Source organism: Callithrix jacchus, chromosome 15 (genome assembly GCF_049354715.1).
Source record: "Callithrix jacchus isolate 240 chromosome 15, calJac240_pri, whole genome shotgun sequence".
Taxonomy (NCBI): domain Eukaryota; kingdom Metazoa; phylum Chordata; class Mammalia; order Primates; family Cebidae; genus Callithrix; species Callithrix jacchus.
Window position 1 is genome coordinate 79,903,073 of NC_133516.1, and position 24,240 is coordinate 79,927,312.

A 24,240-nucleotide genomic window follows, 5' to 3' on the forward strand; every position below is an offset into this window, starting at 1 on the left:
ATTAGTTCAACCATTGTGGAAGACAGTGTGGTGATTCCTCAAGCACCTAGAAATAGAAATTCCATTTGACCCAGCAATCCCATTACTGGGTATATATCCAAAGGATTATAAATCATTCTACTATAAGGACACATGTACACAAATGTTCATTGCAGCACAGTTTACAATAGCAAAAACCTGGAACCAACCCAAATGCTCATCGATGATAGACTGGACAGGGAAAATGAGGCACATATACACCATGGAATATTATGCAGCCATCAAAAACAATGAGTTTATGTCCTTCGTAGGGACATGGATGAACCTGGAAACCATCATTCTCAGCAAACTGACACTGGAACAGAAAATCAAACACCACGTGTTCTCACTCATAGGTGGGTGTTGAACAATGAGAATACATGGACACAGGGAGGGGAGCATCACACACTGGAGTCTGTTGTGGGGAAACAGGGGAGGGACGGGGGGGTGGGGAGTTAGGGAGAGATAGCATAGGGAGAAATGCCAGATATAGGTGATGGGGAGGAAGGCAGCAAATCACACTGCCATGTGTGTACCTACGCGACAATCTTGCATGTTCTTCACATGTAACCCCAAAGCTAAAATGCAATTAAAAAGAAAGAAAGAAAGAAAATCGGCAAACAAAGAGAATAAGACAGTATCTTATTCTCTGAATAAGATAGACAAATGGACAATAAACATATAAAAAGATGCTCAAGGCCAGGTGAGGCGGCTAATGCCTGTAATCCCAGCACTTTGGGAAGCTGAGGTGGGTGGATTATTTGAGGTTAGGAGTTCAAGACCAGCGTGACCAACATGGTGAAACCCTGTCTCTACTAAAAATACAAAAATCAGCCAGGCGTGGTGGCACACATCTATAAACCCAGCTACTCAGAAGCCTGAGATATGAGGATAGCTTGATCCCAGGAGATGGAGGTGGCAGTGAGCCAAGATGGTGCCATGGCATTCCAGTCTAGGTGACAAAGTAAGGCTCTGTCTGAAAAAAATAAAAATAAAAAAAGATATTCAAAATCACTAATCGTTAGGGAAATGCATTTCAAAACCTCAATGAGATGCCACTTCACACCCATTAGGATGGCTATTAAAAATGAAACAAAACCAAACCAGAAAATCACTGTTGGTGAGGCTGAGGAGAAATTCGAACCCTCGTGTCTTGCTGGTGGGAACATAAAATGGTGCAACCACTGTGGAAAATGGGATGGCCATTCCTCAAAAAATTAAAAATAGAGTTACCATATAATCTAGTAATTCCACTTTCAAAAGAATTGAAAGTGGGATGTCAAAGAGGTATTTATTTGTACATCTATGTTCATAGCAGCCTTCATCACAATAGTCAAGGGGTAAACTGACCCAAATGTCCATTGACGGATCAATGGGCAAACAAAATATGATATGTACATACAATGGAATATTATTCAACCTTAGAAAGGTATGAGATTCTAATACATGCTACACACTTTCAAGAATGAACCTTGAAAGCAGTGTGCTAAGTGAAATATGCTAGATACAAAAGGATGTACGATTTTGCTTGTATGAGGTTTCTAGAATAGTAGAAATTATAGAGACAGAAAGGAGAACAGAGGTTACCAGGGGCTAGGAGGAGTAGGGAATGGAGAGGTATTCTTTAATGGATATGGAGTTTCAGTCTGGGTTGATGAAAAGGTTCTAGAGATGGATACTGATGATGATGGTTGGACAACAATGTGAATGTATTTAGTGCCACCCAATTGTACCCTTTAAAATGATTAAAATGGTAAATTGTGTGCTATGTATATTTTACCACAATAAAAAAAGACATAGACATACACACCTTCACCCAGCTGCAGTGGCCAAATTTCAAGTACTCAGTACTCATATGGCTAATGGCTATTGCAGATCACAGGCCTAAAATAGAGGATTTTGGAGGTGACATATTTGGTGAGACCATAAGTGTAATTTGGTTTTGACATGTAGCTTAAGAATATCAGCTTCCTTCTTTTAGTCAACAATAAAATAATGGGAAACAGTAAGAGCACCATGTATAGAGTTTGCTTCTGACCAGCAGCACCCAGTCACTCTGAAACTGGGAGCCTCCTGCGGGCAGGGCTGGTGCCTGTATTATTCCGTGGGATGTGAGCAGGTCACGTAACCCCTGAGCATAGGCTTGTTCTTCCTAAGAGGGTCTGGTGTTTTCCAGATGAGATTCCATATCTTCTTATGTTGGAGAGAAGATAAAATACCTAAGTAAGTTCCAGGAAAGCACACAGACGAAACATACCAAGACTGAAATCACAATGATCCAGAAAAGGCTAGTGTTTGGTTATCATTTGCTTCAGCATTCCAGTTTCCCTGATCATTTTTTTTTTTCCTTTTTCTATTTTTGAGACAGGGTCTTGCTTTCTAGCTAGGCTGGAGTAGTCGTGTGATCATAGATCATTGCTGCCTTGAACTCCTGGGCTCAAGCAATCTTCCCTCCCCAGCCTTTCAAGTAGCTGGGACTACAGGTATGTACCACTACGCCCAGCAACTTTATTTTCTGTAGATATGAGATCTCATGTTTCCCAGGCTGGTCTTGAACACCTGGCTTCAAGTGATACTCCCACCAAAGCCTCCCAAAGTCATTAATCATCTTGATGTATTTCCTCTCATTAGCTTGCCATTTTCCAGCAGGATATTCTGTGGTCCAATTTCCCTGTTCTGCTCTCAAATGACTGAAAGGGGGGTGGCATCCTCAGGAGTCACCTCCATGCAGATGGGGCACCGGAGCACAGCTCTGTACCTCCCAGCAGAGGTTGTGGAATGAGGAGGATGTGAGTATCCACCTTTGTCAGTACAGGCTCCGTGAAAGTAAACCATACCACCAAATAAATGGTTTAATTTTATTTCAAAATTGTACAAAATGGCCATAAGCGACTATAAAAAACTTTGTCTTCAGAACATGTGGAAATTCAGAAACAACAAAACAGGTATCATTCACAGTGTAATGGAAAAGCTTTTTCTGAGGCAGGAATTATAACTCTTCCTTCTTTTTCCCTAGTCTTTCATGGTCTCCCTCCCGGAGGGCTCGAATATAATTGGTAAATCCTAATTCCTGTGGGGAAGGGGGAGAAAGAGAGAGAGAAAGGAGCTTTAATCCCTGAGCCGGCTGTGCACTCTCCCTCTACTCTCCACCCACCACCTTTCCAGAGGCTCACTCCTGCGACAGGGAAGAGGTGGGCAGATTTCTGCAAGGTGGAGAGGGTCTGCTTGGCTTCCACGAGGCCTGACAAGTAAGAAAACCCCTCAGCATCTGGAGTCCAGCCTGGCTCTGGGGATAGGATATCTGTGACTCTCCTCCCTTGAACTCTCCTCCAACAATGTCAAGCCTCAGCCAGGCCCAGGGCCTGTGGCCTCTCGGTGCAGTGTTTCAGCTGACTTCTGCGGTTTCTGGGATGCCGCTCAGTGCTGCCCCTCGTTGGTGGAAGTTTCCCTGCCCATCAGCAGAGCCACCCCGGGGCAGACGCCTCTCCCAGACTTACTGTGCGGTCACTATCATACTTTTCTGTGAACTTCCCGTAGTGGTAGTAGTGGAAAGTGGGGTAGCCCTTGACGGCCTCCTGCTGGCACAGGTCTTGGTTCTTGTCTTTGACACAGTTGACAGCAGCACAGGCAATCTAGGGGCAAGGTAAGGAGAGTCGACACAGGGCATCCCCAGGCTGAGGCCTGGACACCACAACAGAGATTGCACATCTAGCTCACGTCACAGGCCCACTCCGATTTTTCTCCGCAGTGGCAGGAAGGAACTGAACCAAGGCAACCCCAGCTCAGAGCTCCTTTGAGACTGATGGTGCTTGTTTTCAATTTCCAAGGCAGATGGGTAAGGTTGGGGGACTAGGCCTGGAGTGCCTTTAGACTGTCCTTGAAAATCAAGAGGATGATGACCATAAAGGAAATGACGACTTGAAAGCATCTGTAAACACCACAGGTTCCGTGGTGCTTTCTGTAAAGGATTCAATCATTTATCAACTAATGTTTCCAGAACATTTGCTTGGAGTGGACAGTGTAGTCAAGGTTAAGAGCAAGAGCTTTCAAGTCAAGTTTCCCAAGTGCATTCTTGGTTTGCCTGGACATTAAGACTTAAAGAAAATGACCCAGCCTCTTGGTGTCTCAATTTTTTCAGCTGTAAAATGAGGATAATAATAGTATCTAGACTATCAGGATATTGTGAAGTCTGAATAAGAGAATTCAAGTGAGGCCAATCAGCACAGGACCCAGCACAGGACTTGTAGTCAGGAAATGTCAGCTGCTATTAGTCACTTCTTCTGACTCCATATACAAGCTCTGTCCCCACTAGGGGCTCAGAGTCTGGGCAAGTGTTGGATAAAGAGACAGCTCCAACATGGTGTGATGTGAGGGATGAGGGAGGTGGTCCAGGTGCCAAGAGAACCCAGGTGAGCGGGGCAAAGGTGCTCTGTATGATTCGCCATCTGAGCCAAGACTGGAATAGGAGGAGACCAGGGGAGCACATCTGGAAACTGGAGGAGTCCTGCGTGACTAAAGTCTTCAGAATGTTTGGCCAGAAAGTGGTTCCCACATTGGTCACTGGTCTCTTCTTGCCCATCTAGCAAATTCCACTGCTGCATAATGTTTCCTTATCATGTGTTGCTCTTTCAAAAGAAGAGAGTACAAAGCAGAAATGGGGAACTTGTTTCCTATTGAGGGTTATACACCACAGAAGCCGGAGAATGGGTCCTCAATGACCATACCCAATACAGAGGTGTTACGGAAGGCAGGGCAGATTCCCGTGAGGGGGAGTCCTCCTGCCAGGCAACACGCACTGAAACCCTGCTGTGTGCCAAGCCTGCTCTAGATGCTGGGGGAACAACGTTGACCTTGACAAAGTCCAGTTATCAAGCATCTGCTGTATAACATTTTAGATAGAGCTCAATGAATGCTTGGAAGAAATTAAAAGAGGGTGATTCAATAAGATAATTTAAAAGTGTTGAATAGCCATGATTCACACAGTTCTTTGGTTGACGGTTATTCACATTCAGACAGAGGCCCCTTTCCAGGTAGGACAGCCCTGCAGGCCCCCATGGCCACATTTACTCATCATGTCCCTCGTGCCCAGGTGAGCTGCAGGACAGCTAGCTGGAGAGAAGAATGAGGTGTGGCCTCCCTCTCCACCGGGTGCCACCCTTATCCCCCTCACCCCCACGCTTCCCTTTTACTCTTCAGATACATAACATTCTATATGGCGAGACTTTTAAAACGGAGTTTACAAACTCGCTGTCTGCAATCTGTATCTGGCTCTCAGTCCCTTTCTATTTGGCCCACACTGAATTTAACAAAAAAAATAAATAACTCTGAATTAACTGCCAACATAGAAATGGAACCAGAAGATTTAATATAACAATTTGGCTTTCCAACTTCTCTTTAAAAGCCAGAAGACTTGACGGCACTTACCCTGCATTCCCATAGGCAACAACTGGCTGGGCGGAGAGGCAGCTGTCCTTCAGGCAGGCTAAACATACCTTCCCCAGTGTCCCCTGGAGCCCAATTCTCTCAGGCCACCAGACTGGCCCCTTCATACTTCTGAGAACCCCAGCCCACCACTTAAGCGCTTTATTATTTAAAAACATGAGGCAGATGCTCCCCCTGGCCAAATTGTGGGATTCCATTTCTTGGGGCAGGTGCTATGGGACCGGGCCCAAGGGACATGGGCATCCATACACTCTCCTTCCTTGCAGCCCCTGGCTGAGGCCCTGTGTCTCCAGCCCAGGCCAAGGGCTGCTGCTCCACTGTGAAAGTCCTGGACGAACATGGCTCTGGGCTGCTGCACTCCCTACATCTGCTTTAAATTATGAATTTAATTTGTATACATGTCCTGGAGCTATTGGAAACATACTGTATGGTTTTATAAATCTACTAAATTAGAAATGCATACTTGTTCTGAATCACCTAAACCAGCTGCCAGAGGCACAGACGGAATACAACTTCTAGCTGCAAAGGCGAATCCATGCGAAGTTTCCACAGAAGAGGAGACAAATGCATGCCTCCCCTAAGGCAGCAGCTTGGACTCTTTGGAAAGAAGACAGTGAAGAAAACTCTTCTCAGCAATCGAAATTTCACCTGTCTAAATGCCCGTACCCTTACACCCAACTCAAGATTTGCACTGATCACCTGCAACACAGAACATCTGTGATTTCTCTATTTGTTCTATGGTGGTTGGCACGAATTCCTGAGGCACACGCTTCTGCTATCCTGCCACATCCCCTAGGACCAGCCCCTGCCACAGCACCTGCTGCTCTCAGCCTCAGAGCATCCTCCCAGCCTCAAGGAGCTGAACATAAGGCCAACAACAGATGGGGGTCTAGAACAAGTACCCTGGCTTCCTTGGCCTTTGAGTGGAACAGCTCTGTGTCACATTTCCTGGTAAAGTCTCCCTTGGGACTGAGCCTTGGTGACCCATGCAGTCATCTGCCCATAAAACACCTGCTTTGGTTCCTCCCTTTTCATGTCTTGCTTCCAGGATCCCCTCTGCAACTTCCTGAGATCGCTTCCCAAAGAAATTCCCTGCACATGAGCCCAGGAACAGGGTCTACTTCTGGGACAACTCAATCTCTGACAATGCCTGTTTGTGTCTCACTCTGCCTCTCTCCAGCTGACAGACTCTGGGCTAGTCATATAATCTCTCTAAGATTCAATCACCTCTTCAGTAAAATGAGCACCTAACAATACCTAGATGAGCAAGCTATTGTGAGGACAATATGACGTAAGCAGAACTCTCAGTAAATATCAAATATGTTACATTGTTCCTTCATCCAGTCAACATTTACACAGGTCTAAGCAGTCATGACTATGGGGAGTTCAAGGAAAAATGAGGTCTCTGTCCTCAGGAAGTTTTGCTCAGAATAGGCAGTAGCCTCATAAACAGGAGGACCTACATGTCATGGCTGGATTCCAGTAGTGATGTGAGCCCATCACAGAGAAGGGGCCCCTGCTGCCTCCCTCAAGGGGTGACCTTCACACTTAGCCCCACCCCCAGGCTGTGGACCCCTTGACATGCAGTGAAAGGTGAGCCCCCCCACCCACCAAGGTCCTGTCTGCCTTGCCCCTTCAATAACACCATCTGTTCCAACACTAACACTTTGCAGTCCTTTTCCCACCAGCGTGCCAACCGATAAAGTCCCCAAGTAAGCTCCCGGGAGGGGGTGGAAGCTCCCCAGCTAAAATATGAGCTGCCACACACAGCTTTATTGATTCAGTAAAATAAATCTCTGCAGGAGCTAATATTGACTCTGGCTATGAAAATGGAAGTGAACAACCAACTGCATATTGATTGGGAAAGGAACAGGGAATGGCTTCTGGGTAGAAAAAACCCCCACAATTCCAGCTAAGAAGTGGCAGCATGGGGGGTTAGGAGACCCAGTTATGGCTGTCAGTGACCTGCTGGGCATTCCTGGGCAAAGGACACAGCTCCTCTCTAGGCCTGGGTCCCTCACCAGTAAAGGGAGAGGGGCCAGGGGCCAGCACAAGAGCTAGCTATTAAAAACCACACATTTCCAGCACCATCCTCCAGAGACTCTGATCTTATAGTTGTAGGATGGGACCCAGTAGTCACTGTGCCATGCCTGGAGCACAGAGTGGGCACCAGTAAGTTCAGTCCCCCAGGCCAGATGGCTGGCTTCCCTGATGTCATGAATGTAACCTCAGGAATAGCAGGCAGGCCAGCTGCCTCAGACAGAGTTCAAAATGCATTCCTAAAAGCAAGTGAGGGTGATCCTTGGCTTGGAATAAAGGAAGCCGAAAGGAGAGACAAAGGGAATAAGAGAGGGATTGAACTCAGGAAAAGGCCACACCACCACTGGTCCAAGACAATCAAGCAAAGGTGTGTCAGTGTCTAAGGGGAGGGGGGCACCAAGGAAATGGGGCCCCCGTGTAGCAGTGGAGGGGGAACGGGAAGAGGAGAGGTGGGGTCTTAGCTGCTTACTGGAGGCCTGGCAAACCTGGCGTCACCCGCACTGATGCAGGTCAGGCCACAGGACAGCCTCAGCAGCGGTCTAGTGGGCAGAGGCACCATGTCAATAGGGCCGCCCCTCCAGGGTTTCCCCAGCCTTCCAGGTGCCTCAGCTGGACCATGTTCCCTGACACCACACTTTCCAGTTTGACTGGGAGGGCAATGTCTCAGGGCCCTCACAGATCTCCTAGGCCTGTGGAGACCTGAGGGGCTGGTGGGACAGGGAGATAGCACACCTCAGCCTTTCTCCTGCTGTCCAGAGCACCCAGCATTCTGGGTGGGGCGTGATGGATGTCGATGTGGAGTGACAGCTATTCCAGTCCCGTGGACTGGCAACCCAGGCCATGCTGGATATCCTGAGACCCCCCACAGTGGGAGCAACCACCCTGTGCTGTGCCCAAGTGGGTGTGGACGATGAGGAACATGGACACGGGTAAGAAGCCCCTGCTGCCACACCCTTCTCAGTCCAGGGAAAGGGGCAGGCAGAGGAGAAAACTCTTCTGGTCCTTGTATTCCCTTCTTGTTGGGGTGAGGGGTGCCTCAAAGCCAGGGCTTATCGGTAACAATGGGACTCCCTGGCTCTGGGTCTAAGTGGGAATCAGGTCCCCAGTTCATCCCCACTCTACCTACATGGGCCTGTCCCCAGCTGGCTTCCTTTGACTTTATGTCCATGTAACGTTCCCCATCTCTGCCACTCTCTCTGGGACCGTTAAGGTGATCTTAGTACCTGTATCTCTGCTCCCACAAGGCCTGGATGGTACCTTCAGGCCTGACCTCCTGTTGGCCTTGATCAAAACTACAAGCCCGGCCCGCCCAGCCCTAGAATGGTCATCTGTCTGTGCTCATGAGTGCTGCTCCACTGACACCAGCTGCCCTTCCCGGCCTTGGCTGAACTCCATCTAGGCCTGCTTGGCCTGTTTATCATCTAGGACTCTCTGCTCAGCTTATGCCTGGCCTTGGTTCCTTCTAGACTACAATGGCCCCACCTGGGACTCCACCCAGGAAAGTAAGGCACCCCCGCATGTGACTCTGGGTCTGGGTATGTGTGAAAATGCGGGTCCTACATGGCTGCCAGCTGCTAGGGCCTGTTGGGCCAGAGGTTCCCACGACTGAGTCTGAGGGTTGAGAGGAATCTTCCCAGCACTCTGCACCAGCACTCTGCCTGGCACAGAATTCGAGAAGGGAACTGGAAGCCTGGCAGTCAATTGCACTTCCCGGAATTCAGGGGTATTTCCCTGCCCCACAAGCCCTCTCCCTACAGCAGCCCCCGCTGCACCAGCTGCCTGGGGGATGCGCCAGGGGATGCACCTGGCGGCCTGCACTCTAATCCAATCTGCAGCTCCAGCTTGTTAATTTTATGCTTCACCAGTCAGCATCTGCAGGAGCCTTTCACTTAGGCAGGGTGAGGCTCCGCTGACATAGCCTTGCTCTCCTCCACCGTGGAATCCTCCAGTTGACTTTTGTTGGATTTTTAAACTGTAGTTTTAATTATATAAGTAATGCATCATGACAATCCTACGGTAAAAAGGTTCAAGCACTAAAAAAGTAAACAGATGACCCTTTTAACCATCCCTCTCCTCCAGGTAAGTACTGGAACAGTTCAGCATATCCCTTTTAGTCGATTTTGCAGCATAAATCCAGCCTGCCCCATCTTCCTTATGAAGAGAATGCCCTGGTTCCCTAGGAATTCCCTGCTTATAGGTCTTAGCTGACCTGCCCCTGTTTAGGGAACGGACCTGAATGACAAGGAGGCATGTGTAGGAATTAGCTGGAGGCAGATCAGGAGATAAAGAGGGCTCTCCTTACCTTTCGGTCATCTTTGAAGACAGCAGCAGCAGCAGTGAAGTGCGGAATGACTTTCTTACAGTGTGGACACCCTGTGTGAGGGGGAAGAGAGCACACGGAACAGTGAGGATGTGCAGGCAGGCTGCAGGGCCAGGGGCCCTTTCCGAAAGCTCCAGAGAGGCCTCTCCAGGAGCTCTGCCCCAGCCAGCCATACTGTCAGGGTCCTTTTGTCAGCCTTGCCACTCTAACCAGCTCCCAGCCATGTCTGATCTCTTGGTAGTGGGGATTGGTAGGAGTCCCTGTCACAAGCATCATATGCTCCTGCCCAGGCTCGCGGGTGATGGTCACTGGAGTCTAGTTCTGCTCCTTCCACAGAGGATGAGGAAGAGCCTGATCTTGGGTGCAGAGGGAGCTCTGAGCTCTGGGCTTAAGGAGGAAGACATGGGATTCTCAGAGCCTGCCATAATCTTCTCTTGCTCTAGGGACAATGGCAAATCTCTCCATTTCCTGACTGAGAGGAAATGGCATCGGGAAACGTAGGGTGGGGGGATTTAGGGGCACCTATTCTATACCCACTGCTCACACTTTGCCGCTAACTTCCACGTTCCTAGCAATCCCACCCAGCCCAGACTGTGAGCAGCCAAACCAGGCACTGGTCCCCAACTCTCCATCTACCATATGCTCTACAATAACCAGAACCTCAAAGCCAGGAACAGGAGGGCCACAGTCGGGGTAAGAGGGAGAGAAGCTACAGGAAGTCACCAGACAGTCCTCAGGTCCCCTGACGCTCTCTGTCCCAGGGAGAAGGCTTGTCAGAGTGGCCTAAGGCCTTTGAATTATACTGGGACCCCTATCTCCACCATCTGTCTCTTGTTCTGGGCATCACCCTGAGCCCCCAGCTCTGACCTCAGTGTCTCAGGAGCAGGGTAGGGACCTCTGTGGAGGCCGCTTTCTCCTCCTGTCCTGGTGAGCCCAGGAAGCTGCAGGCTGCTCCAGCCCTTCCCTCAGCACTAACAGGTCAGAACCCAAACTCCCCTCCTCTCTCAGCTCTGTCCCAGTCACTGGTGAACAGAACTGCCTAGCGGGTAGATGGGCTCTGAGGGAGGGGTTTCCCTGAGCATGGGGAGGCTCCAGCCCACACCTCTTATGTCAGCCGGCCTCTCTCTGCCTTAGGAAGGCAGAGATGCCATGGTGGGAATAGCAACGACTCTGCTCATCTACTTTCTCCTTTTTAAAATAAGATAATAATGACTGGCATTTCAAAGGGTTTTGTGAAACCAAATTAAGGCTAAGCTACAAGTTTAATCTGAATTTAGTCTTTGAGTCAGTCCTGAGATGGGCAGGACCACCCACATGGCCCGGCCGGCAGAGTGACCAGCTGGCCCAGAGCATTGTGGGGGTTATGGGGGATGGGGATGTAGAGAGATTTGCCAAATCTCATGCAGAAGGAGCAGAAGAGACATGGGCCGGTGACGGGTTACTTCAGAAATGAGGCAAGCACAGCTTAGCAATGTGCCTAGCACAGCCTAGCTCACGGCAGAGACTGGATGATCTTTTAATAACCTCAAATGGCAATTACAAGTAACACAATTTGATAGAAAGAAAAATAGCTCAAATTCATGAAAGTGTCACACTGTAAAGGGATGGTGTTATAAAATTTTCAAAACACTTAAAGAGCGCAAACTACTGGTTAACAAGGTACGTCTCAGACAGATCCCGCAGACAGCTGCAGGCCCCTTGTGTATGGCGTATGCCCGTAACAGCATTAGGCTGGCTGAAAACAACCACCCCCTTCCTCAAAATCTGACTTCACTATTACTTTTTCCTTTTTAACCTCTTTGTCCATTGAAAGTATAAAAGTAACTGTCAGCCTAGTGGAAATTCCTGTTACCATCAATTTAAAATATCTAGGCCTCAGATCAATGGCCTTCTGTTGCATCTAATTTTCTCATTATCCAAAAGAAAGAGCAGGGCCAATGAATAATGGGGGGAGGGCTGTTTCAGAAAGTGCATGAAGATGCTTCCAAGAGGTGTCAGGAGGGCCAGATGTGCATGATTTTTTTAAATGTGGGCTTTAAAAAAAAGAAAAAAAAAAAAAAAAGGCACTGCCTCTGTGCAGCAGAAAAACCAAAGAAACCTCCCAGGGAAAGCCGAACAAAGACTGAGGGCAGGCTGGACAATGGCAGCTCTATAGACTCCACCAAGCCGGCCTGAGAAGGGCAGTCCCCATGACCAGACCATTCAGCGTAAAAGGAGCAATGAAAGAGCAGGAGGAAGAGCTGTGCAGAAGCTGGGGAGACAGGATGTGGGGGCAGACATGGTGGGGAAGGTAAGGTGTTGGGGTGAGGCAGGACTGTGTGGGCAGGCTGCTTTCACGTTAGACCTTTGTCAGGTATTTGACTTTACTATTTGACATTTCTGTAGTGTTCAGATCCTTCGTATATAAAAAGTGTATTGTATATGCTATATTTACATATTAAATATTATATATTATTATTATTTTAAAAACCAAAAGATAAATCTTTTTTGTCCTTGGAGAGTCTTCCCCCTGTAACCCGCTAATGAAGATGTATGTCCCTGGGGCAAGATTTAGGGACAGAAAAATGCAGTAAGAAAGATGAAGAAACTCTAAGGACCAAGCCCTCTGCCAGAGGTTGAGTCACTCAGTGACCCTGCCCTGGATGGAATGTATTTAGAGTTTTGTCAGGGTAGACAGTGAGCCCCTCAAGGCCTGGCAGGGACAAGTTTCCCTCCCTTATACCCTGGGTCCAGGACAGTGCACAGCACAGAGCTGATAACTGATGGATAGATGGAAGACAGGCAGGAAGGCAGGAAGGGAGGAAGGGAGGCAGGCAGGCAGGCAGGCAAGCAGGAAGGAAGGAAGGAAGGAGTTGTAGATCTTTGGCAGCCCAAAAGGGTAAGAGTCTATCCCAGATTCCCTGGGGATTCAAGCACCTGTCTGCTCTAGCAGCCAGGGTCAGGGGTGGCAGGGGTCTTATGTCTGCTATGAAGGCCTCTCAATCAGGAAGGAGCTGAAGAGAGGCAGGGGAGACACTGTGGCTCTGGTCTAGAGATCTGGGGGAGAAAAGCAGCATCTCTGGGGGAAAGTATTTAGTCTGGACTTTGTAAAGTTCACCCCAGGGCTGGTCAAGGGCTCCCACTTCTGCAGCCAAGTTCTCACTCGCCGCTGAAAAAACTCTTACTCTCTGGACTGGACTGTGCCTGTGACAGAGAGAGCCACCCAGGCTGCGGCAGGGGCCTGCCACTAACTTGCCCCATGGCCTTGGGCAAGGCTCAGTCTTCCACCCACCAAAGCCAGAAGGAAGATGTCAGCTCCCAAAAATCTTTTAAGTTTCTGGGCACACTCTACAGACAGAAAGGACAGCAGGAAACTCTCTAAGGGACTGGAAGAGGACAAGCCCCACTCTGAGAAGGAAAGGCAGAAAGAGAGGGGCAGGGAGGCTGCCTCAGGGAGGGGGCTAAGGCTGTGGTGGCCCCTTTCAGACCCTAAGAAAGCAGAGACACAGATTGTAATCTGTGTCTTAAAGGTGCGGGCAGGGAGAGCCAACAGGAGGGCCAGCTACAACTGAGTAGGTTTATGGCTAGATGGAGCTGCCTGGCTTCTCTGCAGACCACGGCTTTTATTATCCTCACTCCATTAAGCTGAGCCGTAACCTGGGAGAGAGAGAGAAGGGCAGCAGAGAGTGGGAAATTCTAAGAACCTTTCGTTGTAAGTATCAATTAACAACTTCAAAATGGGAATACACAGAAACCCGAGGTCACAGACGCCAATGTCAGCAGACAAGTCACTTCCTTAGCTTAAGCTCTGATTAAAAAGAGAACCACACAGGAGCTCCAGAGCAAATGTGGGAGAGGGGGTTCCAAGGTGCTGAAGATAAGTCAGTTTCTGGAGGAGGAAGAGGGGGCAGAGGCAGCTGAGGGGTGGGAAGTGTGCAGGTAGGGGACAGGTGCGTGGAGAAACCCAGGGACAAGAGGGCACCAGCACAGAGGCAGAGGACTTTAGGACAGAAACAAGAAAGGCTGCCCCAAAGGAATGAGAGCCCGACACGGCTGACAAAAGAAGGCCCTGGATTTGAAGGACCCCTCAGCTTAGAAAAACTGGAGAGCCTGGTTCAGAGTGGAGATGACCCCAGGATCAATCAGCGGCTGCCCTGGACCCTGGGGAGGCTGTGAGGGTCTTCTTGTTTGGTGGGGCCAAACCCCTCTTACTTTGCCCCTCCATGAGAACCCGAGCTACTTACAAGGGGCGTAGAACATGACCAAGGTGTGTTTCTTCTTCTTCAGGGTCTCCCGGAAGTTGTCCCCCACCAGGTGCAACACACTTGTCTGCTGCTCTTCCCATGTGGGCTCTGGGGGTGGGGGAGCCTCAGGGCTGCAAGAAGCCAAGGGACAGGGGAAACAGCCATGAGGACAGATTTTGACGGGCAAGGAAATCCATCCACAATGTCCCAACCACTCAGGGGAACAGGCATGAAGAAACTACTACATTCCTTCTGAAATTTCATTTTAAAACTGAAGTTTAATCACAAACAAATCTGTACCAGCAGCAAAGACATTCCCTGATTCCCTCTGAGGAGCCCAGTAGGGAGTCATTTTGTAAAATGTGGAAGACTTGACCCCATTTTAGGGAGGGCAGTGCCCCTAGTTGTGGGCCACGATCTCCTTGACAAGGGCATAGAGCCACCTCCACCTGGGCTCCCGGGCCCCTCCTTCCTGCACCCTCTAGGACCCTACATGATTGTTCATTATCTTCTGCTTCTCAGCTTTTTTATGGTGGAAAGCATGCACCAAGGAGTGAGGCAGGTCTGGGTTCAAATCCAAGTGAATTACCAGCTGTGCAACCTTAGGTAAGTTACTAAACCCCTCTGAACCTCTATTTTCTTTTCTGTTAAATGAGGATGATGGGATCTTTACAAAGAGCAGAGAAGTATGTAAAGCATCTACTCAGTCAAGGAACTGTATTTACTGAGAGCCTAGATCCTCTAATAAATGCCAGTCATTGGATAAATGTTACTGTTTCTCCATCCCAGCATCCCAGAGCCATCTGCTGTTCACACTCCATCTGAAGGATCTCCTGTAAGTGCCTGGAAGAACTGCCATATGTTCCTGGACAGGGACCTTAACCTCTCTGAACGTAAGTTTCTTCACCAATGAAATATGAACAAAAACTCTAGCCTCAGTAGGACTTGAGGATAAAATGGGGCAAGAGATAGGAGAGCATTCTGCAAAGGCTGGCTGCTGGGATCACTTATGCATTGACACTGTCAGTCACAAGAAGGCCACAGTCAGTCATAAAAATAGCTTCAACTTTTTTTTTTTTTTAAAGACAAGGTCTCACTGTTGCTGAGGCTGGAGTACAATGGCGCCATTCCAGCTCACTGCAGCCTCGACCTCGTGGGCTCAAGCAATCCTCCCACCTCAGACTCCCGAAGTGCTGGGACTATAAGCACGCACCACCATGTCCAGGTAATTTTTTTTATTTTTAGTAGAGATGAGGTCTCACTATGTTGCCCAAGCTGGTCTTGAACTCCTGAACTCAAGAGATACTCCTGCCTCTACTTCCCAAAGTGCTAGGATTACAGGCATGAGACACCGTGCCCAGCCAACTTCAACTTTTTGAGTACTTCTACATCACATCCTATGCTGAGCACTTTTCACAAGAGTCTCATTTAATTCCCAAGACAAGTCTATGGGGAAATTACTATCTTCATCTTACAGATGGGAAGCTGGGGCATACAGGGGTCAAGGGAATGGCTCAGGGTCATGATCTGAGCCCAGGTCTCTCAGACTCTAAAGCCCATGCTCTTTGACCTCAAAGCATTTTAAAAAGTACTTAAACCTGAAAGCACTTGGCCTGAGTGCTTTTCAGGCTCTCAGTGGCAGTGCTGGCACACAGAAAGGACAGAAGCCCCTCATGCCTGCTGTTTGTGTCCAAGAATCTGGAGCACTGATTAGTGATGACTAACACTCTGGATTCCCTCAGCTCTCTAACCACAAGTCCAAGCATCACAGGGACCTGGCCAGATTCCTCGCCCTGCCCCATCCCTTCCAGTGAACCAGCCCTGGCACCAGAGCAAGGCTGGAAAAGTGGGCCTGAGTAAGCCACTTGCCTCAGACACCAGAAGACCTAGAGGGATGAGCACCTTGTCCCTTTCAGAGGCAGAACATCGTTCCCCTCTGGTCTCTGAGACAAATGCCTGGCTACTCTCCAAATCCTCCCAGTGGACAAGCAGGACTAAGTGGGAGAAACTGAGGCCAGGATCTCTCCCGCCCACTCACCTCTTGCCAGAGGCCTCCCCGAACATAGGGGCAACTTTGCACCAGTTCCATGAGCTGGTGTTTCTCAAAACACCATGGCTGAGGGTCCCATTCACACCTCCTGAATCAAAGAGTCTCAGAGTCTGCGCTTTAAATAAGCACCTCATATCTGACCAATGTCCTAACAAAGTAGCTCAGACCATATAGGTTCAACTGTGTCCCCTCTAATTCATATGTTGAAGTCCTAACCCACATTATCTCCGAATGTGACTATATCTAGAGATAAATTATCCCTTTAAAGGGATAATTCAGCTAAGATGAGGTCATTAGGGCGGGCTCTCATCCAACATGACTGGTGTCCTTATAAAAAGAGCAGACACATATAGAGGGGTAGTCATGGGAAGTCACAGACAGAAGGTGGCTAGGGAGAGGGGGCTCAGAAGAAATCAGCCCTACCAACATCTTGATCTCGGATTTCTAGCCTCCAAAATTGTAAGAAAATAGGCTGCACACAGTGGCTCATGCCTGTAATCCTAGCACTTGGGGAGGCCAAGACAGGTGGATCAAGACACTTGAGCTCAGGAGTTCAAGACCAGCCTGGCCAACATGGTGAAACCCTGTCTCTACTAAAAATACAAAAACTTAGCCAGGCATGGTGGCTGGCACCTGGCAATCTCAGCTACCTGGGAGGCTGAGGCAGGAGAATCGCTTGAACCCGGGAGGCAGAGGTTGCAGTGGGTCCAGATCACACCACTGCACTCTAGCCTGGGCAACAGAGTGAGACTGTCTCAAAACAAAACAAAACTATAAGAAAATAAACTTTTGTTGTTAAGCCACCTGGTCTGTTACTTTGTTATGGCAACATTAGCAAACTAACACACAGGCTGAGGGGGCTCTTCAAAATCTTTATCCTCAGCAGCACACTACCAGAGGCCCAGGCAACCACTAGCAAACCTGGATGAAATGGGTCCAGCTCTGGCTATGAAGAGCTGTGTCTCCTTCATGTGTTCCAAGGGGATGGAATAAAATGCAGACAATGAGACCCGGGGCTAAGGAGACTGAGACAGAGTAAAGGCAACACACGGTTTAGTACACCGATGAAGTGGCGTCCAGGACTACCAGTGACCCACTGATCCGAACACATGATCAGCACATGAGGGGTGGCTTTAGGGTTGAGGAAGTCGGATCTGTCTTGGCGCCTGTGGGCCTGAGCCCAGGACACTGGGCCATAACGTCTACCTCACCTCCTCAAGGTGGTTTCCAGGGGCCGTCAGCCAGCAGTTAGAATATGCTATTGAGATTGCAACACGTACTTTTGCATCCACTCCAGAAACTTCTTCTTTGTCCTGAGCACTGGCACTTCGTGTTTCTCTCCATGCTTAAAATACTTCAATGTAGGAAACTCTGAGATGTGGAATCTTTCTGCCAGGGCCTTGTTGATGGTGGCATCGACAGCTGCAAGGACACCAGAGCTCTGGGATGGGGGAAAGGCCAACCATGCATTACAGCCTCAGACACAGTGCTGGTGGAATACAGGAGCCCAGATGCTGCCCCCCAAACCCATCCTGGACCTGCCGGAATGTAACTGGGTGGCTAGTCTGGTGGGCTCCTATATCCCAGGGAACAACTGAACATTGGCATGCCCATCATTTATCATTTATGGGCTGAGATGAGGCTTTCAAATCTGCCCCACCAGCCACGTTGAATAGATTAGCACCTGTTCCCATTAGCCAGGGTCCCAGAGAAAAGAGGGAGCAGGCAGAGGTCACCTGATGGGCATGGGAACATGGTTCAATAGTCCCTCTGCACCCCTCTAAGATCTCATCTGTCTAACATGTTCTTCTTGGGCACAGAGAGGTACTGCTGGCCTGCAGGGACCAGGGGACCTGTGGCAGGGCTTGCAGGGGAGAGTCATAATGATTCCACCTGTCAGTGATTCTTTCAAAGAGAACAGTGAGGGGGAAGGAAAGGAAGCTTACATCCGCTTCTCCATGGAGGGCTTCTGCTGCCTTCTCAAACTCCGGCTTCATTTTCTTACAGTGGCCACACCCTGTGGGGAGAGATGAAGAGAAACCACTCTTATAGCACAGAGGCCCTGGGGATGCTCCCCTGTGCCACCTCTGTAAGGCAGCTCAGTTCCGTTCCCAGATACTGGCGGTACCTGGGAGAAAAGCAGCAGCAGCACCAGCTCAAAGAAAAGAAATCTTTGGCTTAATCTCCTGGAAATGGATTGGGGTAGGGTGAAGGTACCTCAGACACAATAATAAAACAAGTGCGTAAACAATATGGGCAACATGTATGTAGCCCTGGTGTGCCAGGTACTGACCAGTGCTTTACAGCCTCATAACAGCCCCACAAAGCAGGAACTGACATTATCTCCATTCCACAGATTAGACAGTTGAGGCACCAAGAGGGCAGGTGACTGCCATGGGTCACAGAGCTGGGCTGAAAACTTAAGCAATCTGTGGGAAGCCACAGCTGCAGGCAGCGTGTGGCAACACGCTGCGATCACCATCATCCTCCTCTCTGGATAGAAGGCAGTCTGAGGCCTTGAGCTGGGAATAAAAGTTCACAGAGGCAAAAGTATGGAAGATAATTACATTCCAATTGTCCCCATAAGACGTGATGGGATTTTCCTCGGATAGAAACTATTCTGTCCTTTTCTCACAGCCACATGAACACTGTAAGATGTCACAAATAATAAAATTTGATGCATTAAAAAGAAAATAAGCACTTTGTGTAGATGACAGACCTCGACATTTGTACATTGTTTTCATTTTAATAGAAAGAGTACTTTCTGGCCCGTGATACTGGAGGGGCTGGGAGGTGAGGGGTCTGCAGACTGGCTCAGGCTGGAGGCTGCTCAGAAGGTGAGCCTGGCTGTGTATTAACCAGGTTCAGTGGATGACAGGTCGTGACTCAACCTTCTCAGGGCGTGCTACTGTGTGGGAGCTGAGAACGCTGTAATTCTACTGATTGTAAGAAAAAGGAAAGACAAGAAGAAAGGAAGAGAGAAAGTCAAACAGTATAATCAGAGGAGACCTCCCGCTGAGCTCTGGAATCGGCTTTCCTGCCTCCAGCTGAGCACCCAGCCAGGATGAAAGCTCCTGCCTCCTCCTCCAGGGCCATTCCTGCAGAACTCAGCTCCGGGTGAGACATGAACCTGTCTCATTCTTAATCTCTCCATCCCACTCTTGCCTGTACCTGCTTCCTCCACTCATTCTCACCCTGTCCCCGCAAGGGACAAGGGACCCTGGAGGGACTACTCCCTACTTAACTGATAACAGAAAACTGAACTGATCATTGAGCTCCTGGGCAGTGTTGTCAAGCTCCTCCTCTGGACAGAGTGCTGGGGACATGACTTGTTCAAGGGCACTGACCCTAATGGAATGCAGCCCAGGGAGTGGCTACAATTCTCAGCCAATAAGCTGGTCCTTCCCAAGTGCATCCAAGGAAGAGGGACACTGCTAACCCCCAACTCGCAGGTTCCACAATAGGAGGAGGAACTGCTGGGGTATACAGGCACCCCTGCTGCCATTATACAGGGAGCTCCCTACTCCTGTTGGGCTATGATGCAGAAGAGAGGGTAGAAAAGGTATCAGCCCTTAGAATCTTCCAGCATAATGACAGAGAGGACCATGGTCTTTGGTCCAGAGGAGAATAGAGTGGCACACACAATGCCTTTAAGGGATGAACCAGAGAAAGAGCACTCCTCACCTGCCCCAGCCGCCTTAGGGGAGCCGCAGCTGCTTGTAGCCCTACTACATCTTGTACTCGCACTACACACTCATCATGCTGGGCTCCAGGTACCAGACATTGACTCTCTAAAGGTGGGGCCTGAGGGTTTTTTTTTAACCTTGTACCTCCCCATGAAGCAAAAGGATCACCATTTAATAGATACGCGATAAATATTTACTGGTCAGCAATGAAGAGACCTAATTAAATAGTGAGTAGAAAACTCCTGGGGTGACCAGAAGCTTGAGAAGACCTCTGGAGAACACATGGGGGCAAGTTAGAGACAGAGGACAGAGGGTCCAGTCAGGAGGGCAGGGGCAGCCTCAGAGAAACAAGAATGTCCCAATGCTCAATTCAGCAGCGCAGAATCCCGCTGCCAGGGCTGAGCAAGGTACACTGTCTCAAAAGGCACACTGCCCTGCTCCTCAAGGCTCCTCTGGGACTGCTGAGTTTGGCCCTGCAGAGGCTGCCCTTGGGCTGGGCAGGGCAGCCCTGCTGTTCCTGCCCTGGTTCTCCACAGCAGACGCTCTTCATGTCCCCTGCAGTTAGACATTGTGGAGATCATGATCAAAGCAGTAAACCCTTTTCCAGAAAAATGCACCCAGGGTAGGATGATGTTGGGAGCTCACGGCCTGACTGGAACCCACTTGGGATCCCTCCATCATGAGCTGTAGAGGTATCAGGGTCATCGTTACTTTGAATTACAAGAATATCACTTTCCAGAAATGAACGTTTAGCATCATCACAAGCCATGTGTCGCCTAAATAATCCAGTTACAGAAGGGCTGTTTTGGTAAGCTGGCCGTTTGTTTTTCCCACAGAAACAATTTTACACACCAATTACACACAGATTCCCAGGGGCAACCACAAAAGCCCATTTAATAGGCTACACCTGAAATATAAAAGCATGCAGTGCTATTTGTATTTCCCTGAGCCTGCTCCCATTGAGACATGTGCAGCCTGCGATCCAGTGGGGAACAGCAGACAGGCCCCTCCTTCTAGGCAGCGGGCCCCACCTCAGCAGTGAGAGGAGGAACTCCAAGAGGGACCAGGGAGAGCTGGGGCAGGAGTCTGTGCCTCCTGGGCACTGATGTTCTTGAGACTGTCACAAAAGCCACTCCTCCCCTTCCCCACACTGATGCATATACTCCACATGTATGTATAATCCCAGAGGGGTCCTGGACTCTGTGAACTTGCTCACAGACTGGGGTTAGGAACCCAGGACAGAGGCCACTGGACTCCAAACCAATCACTTTCCTATGGGAGGGCGAGTGGACAAACACGGAGAGCTGACACACAGGGACCCAGGTTCAGATGTCCTTCTACACTGGCCCACGTGCTCGGAGAAAATGGAATACTCTGAGGAGGCTTCTGCTGACTTAATATGAGGTATATTAAGATTAAAAATTATTTTTTGTTTCTCACTAAAATAGAGTGGAGTAAACCATCCTTTGGGGCTATGATCAGGATGAAAAAGTTCTACAGCTCTTAAAGCTATCTCCCTGTCCCCAGGTACCTCCAGGTTGCTGCTCCCTGCACCTGTCTGAGGTGAGCCAACCATTCTCTGCTCTCAGGCTGACCTCCCCTGACCAGGGCAGAGCAAGGGAGCTCACCCTGCTTAAACAGACTGCAGGAGAAGGAAGCTCAGAGTCACTCTTGCATCTGTGGGTCCATCACCCGAGAGTTCAGACTGCTCTGGAGAGATGTGAGTGCTCCCTGCAAAGTCCTCAAAGCTCCACTGCCTTGAGACAGACTAACTCAGCCCAGCAGTACATAGTGGAGAACACACAGGGAGGCCTCAGGAAATGCAAGCGTGAGGCTCTGGGTGGCCTCCATGGGAGGTGGGAGAGGTAGGAAAGAGAGGCTCCCTTGAACACTCTCCCCACACCCTCCATGATATGGATGGTGCTGTCAGGCCAGCTGCTTGCAGGGTCCATGGTCAAGGTGGACAGTGGGACTGGAGTAGGAATCGGGGAGGGGAGACAATGAAAAGCCAGCCATTGTCACTCACTGAGAATCACTCTTTCTTTCTAAAGTGACCCAGTGGATGTGACAGGACTCCTGAAGATGGGAATTTACCATGCGCTGGTAGGGAGGTCTACCTCATCCTTTTATCAGGCTCCAGGCCTTTGATGCCACTACCCTGCTAGGGTGGCAAGTGGGTTCCATTCCACTGGCCAGCTTCCACCAGCAGTGGGCCTGGGACAGAGCTGAGACTGAGAACTGGCTCAATGGGAAGAGGAGCCATGACCACCTTGCAACATCTGTCACAGACATGGGAAGCCAGCTGGGGTCAATACCAGGAGACCTCCAGATTCTGCAGCTTACCCATGTGGCTGTCTCCTGGACTTCAGCCTCAGCTCCCAGAATCCCCTACCTCTATAAGGAAAGCACTCACTATCTGTGCCAGGGTTCCATACACTCTATCGTGACAGCCCCACCAGACACATGACACAGTGCAATAGGTCCGTTTTACAGTGCCAGAAATTGTGGCTCTGGAAGATGACGTGATAAATCCCCCAGGGCCATCACCACCTGCCCCCTCTTCCTCCCAGCCTCTGCCCTTATGGATAGGACCTCTCCACAGGCAGCATCCACCCTGGACAACCCCTTGCAATCCCACCTTTGTTCTAGCCCCTGCTTTGAGTCTTCCCAGTTCACTGCAGCCCCATCAAATGATCTGCTTCTCTTCTAATTACAAAATACTTCTTATTCAGATATTTGTATGGCATTTAATGCTGTGTTGCTTTGTGACCGTGATACTGCTGTCTTCTGATATTTAAGGGCAGCCGCAGTATCTTTTCAAAACATCAATCACATAAAATTCCTTTGCTGAAAACTTTCCAGTGGCTTCCCATCACAGGTAGATTCAAACCCAAACTTGGCTACAAACCCCACACAATTCATGGCTGCAAACCCCACACAATCTGAGTTCTGCATACCTTCAACTTCAACTCAGGTCACTTCTACTGCAGCTTCTGGTTCTCCTTCTCTTCTCCAATCACACCAAGCTAATTTCTACTCCAGCACCCTGGAACATGTTCTTTCCCTTACATGGAGACCTACAGAATCTGGAGGTCTCCTGGTATTGACCCCAGCTGGCTTCCCATGTCTCTGACAGACGTTGCAAGGTGGTCACAGCTCCTCTTCCCAGTGAGCCAGTTCTGGTAGCCAGGTCTATGTGCGGCTCACCCCCTTTCTATCAGCCACTTAGGCTTCTGCTCAAATTTCACCTTCTAGGAGACCCTCCCTGACCACCTATCTCAAAGGTGCCTCATGCCATCATGCCCTCACCCAATATCCTGTTTTGCTTTCTTAATTGTGCTCAAAGCAGCTGGAGTAATCTGCTCACTCGTTCCCTGCCCATCCCCTCACTGGAATGGAGGCTCCGTATGCTCGAGTAAGGGCTCAGCTATCTTGTCTAGTTTGCCACCATATTCCTCACTCTGACTATGCTGCTCCACACACTTTCTGAATGAATTAACCTCATGACTAGGTTGTTGAGTTTACATCTGTGCACACAGGTTTGGCAGCACTAAATTCTTTATGGGGAAGGTCGTGGCTTGTAGTCAAATAGTTGTTAATTTGACCAAATACCTCTAATTAGTAGAACTGGCAACCAAGCTGGCTGGTGTGCATATCCCCTCTCCTCTTTTCCCCACTACCATTTGTGCACCTTGTCTGCACCTCATGAGGAGAAAAATGTCTCCAAAAATCTCTAACATCTAAGGATCCTGTTCCAAAGTTTCCCATACATACCTTATAGTTGTCTTGATATCATTAAGATTTTCAGTTCTAACATCAATTCCCTCTGGCCCTGAATAAGACACTAAGGCTAAGCAATAAACTTCTACAAATAGAGTTTAGGATGAGGAGCATGGCCAGGCCCAGAGGAGGAGAAAGGTCTGGCTGAGCAAATGCCTCCCTCCCTCACACCCACCTGTCCTAGGGAGCCATGGGTGATGGATAGAGCCTGCCGTGACCTGAGCACCAGTCTCCTGGGCCTGGCCTTTGTGATGCCCCTGGCTGTTGGACAGCCAGAGGAGGAGGGTTGCATGAGGGGAGCAGGACTCCAGCCCACTGCATTTGGTGTCCTGAGTGTGATTTGATAGCCCATTAAGTTTTATTGCTAAACTTCCTTGTTGGGCTTTTATCATCTGTGTAAGTGTACTTACTCTGATTCTATGATCTGGCATAGAGGTCTGCACATCAACTCCTTGATCATGGTCTTTTCTGGCTGTGGGAATGTTGGCCTCCTGTCAACCCCAAGCCCTCGGATTCCTCTGGATTTCATTAAATTCAATTACACTTACAATTTTATTATAGGCCAGCTATGGGGCTTTCCTGGATGCTGGAATCAGAATTTCCCAGGGGACTAGATTAGTCTGTAAAGCTCCCTGGTAGCCAGGGTATGGGGGTAGTACTTGGGCCTCTGGAAGAGCCTGG

The 24,240-nt window shown here is 49.3% G+C and overlaps 1 protein-coding gene and 1 long non-coding RNA gene across 4 annotated transcripts in view; one reads left to right on the top strand and one right to left on the bottom strand.

The window, feature by feature from the left end:
• Positions 1 to 24,240, bottom strand: part of PDIA5 (protein disulfide isomerase family A member 5) — a 130,519-nt gene that overhangs the window by 35,847 nt on the left and 70,432 nt on the right. For 2 of the 3 annotated variants that reach the window (XM_002758754.6, XM_078351943.1), the window contains 6 exons: positions 18,040 to 18,110; positions 17,374 to 17,534; positions 14,044 to 14,174; positions 9,803 to 9,873; positions 3,516 to 3,650; positions 2,863 to 3,088 (listed from right to left, as the gene is read on the bottom strand). In XM_002758754.6, the coding sequence (XP_002758800.4) occupies positions 3,008 to 3,088; positions 3,516 to 3,650; positions 9,803 to 9,873; positions 14,044 to 14,174; positions 17,374 to 17,534; positions 18,040 to 18,110 (650 nt within the window). In that variant the 3' untranslated portion in view covers positions 2,863 to 3,007. Of the gene's footprint in view, positions 1 to 2,862; positions 3,089 to 3,515; positions 3,651 to 9,802; positions 9,874 to 14,043; positions 14,175 to 17,373; positions 17,535 to 18,039; positions 18,111 to 24,240 lie in introns of those variants that run through there. The other variant, XM_078351942.1, reaches the window with a different exon arrangement.
• Positions 8,294 to 15,267, top strand: LOC128929772 (uncharacterized). Its single transcript, XR_008476881.2, has 4 exons — positions 8,294 to 8,429; positions 14,566 to 14,649; positions 14,833 to 14,936; positions 15,129 to 15,267. It is a non-coding gene; the product is annotated as an uncharacterized LOC128929772 (long non-coding RNA).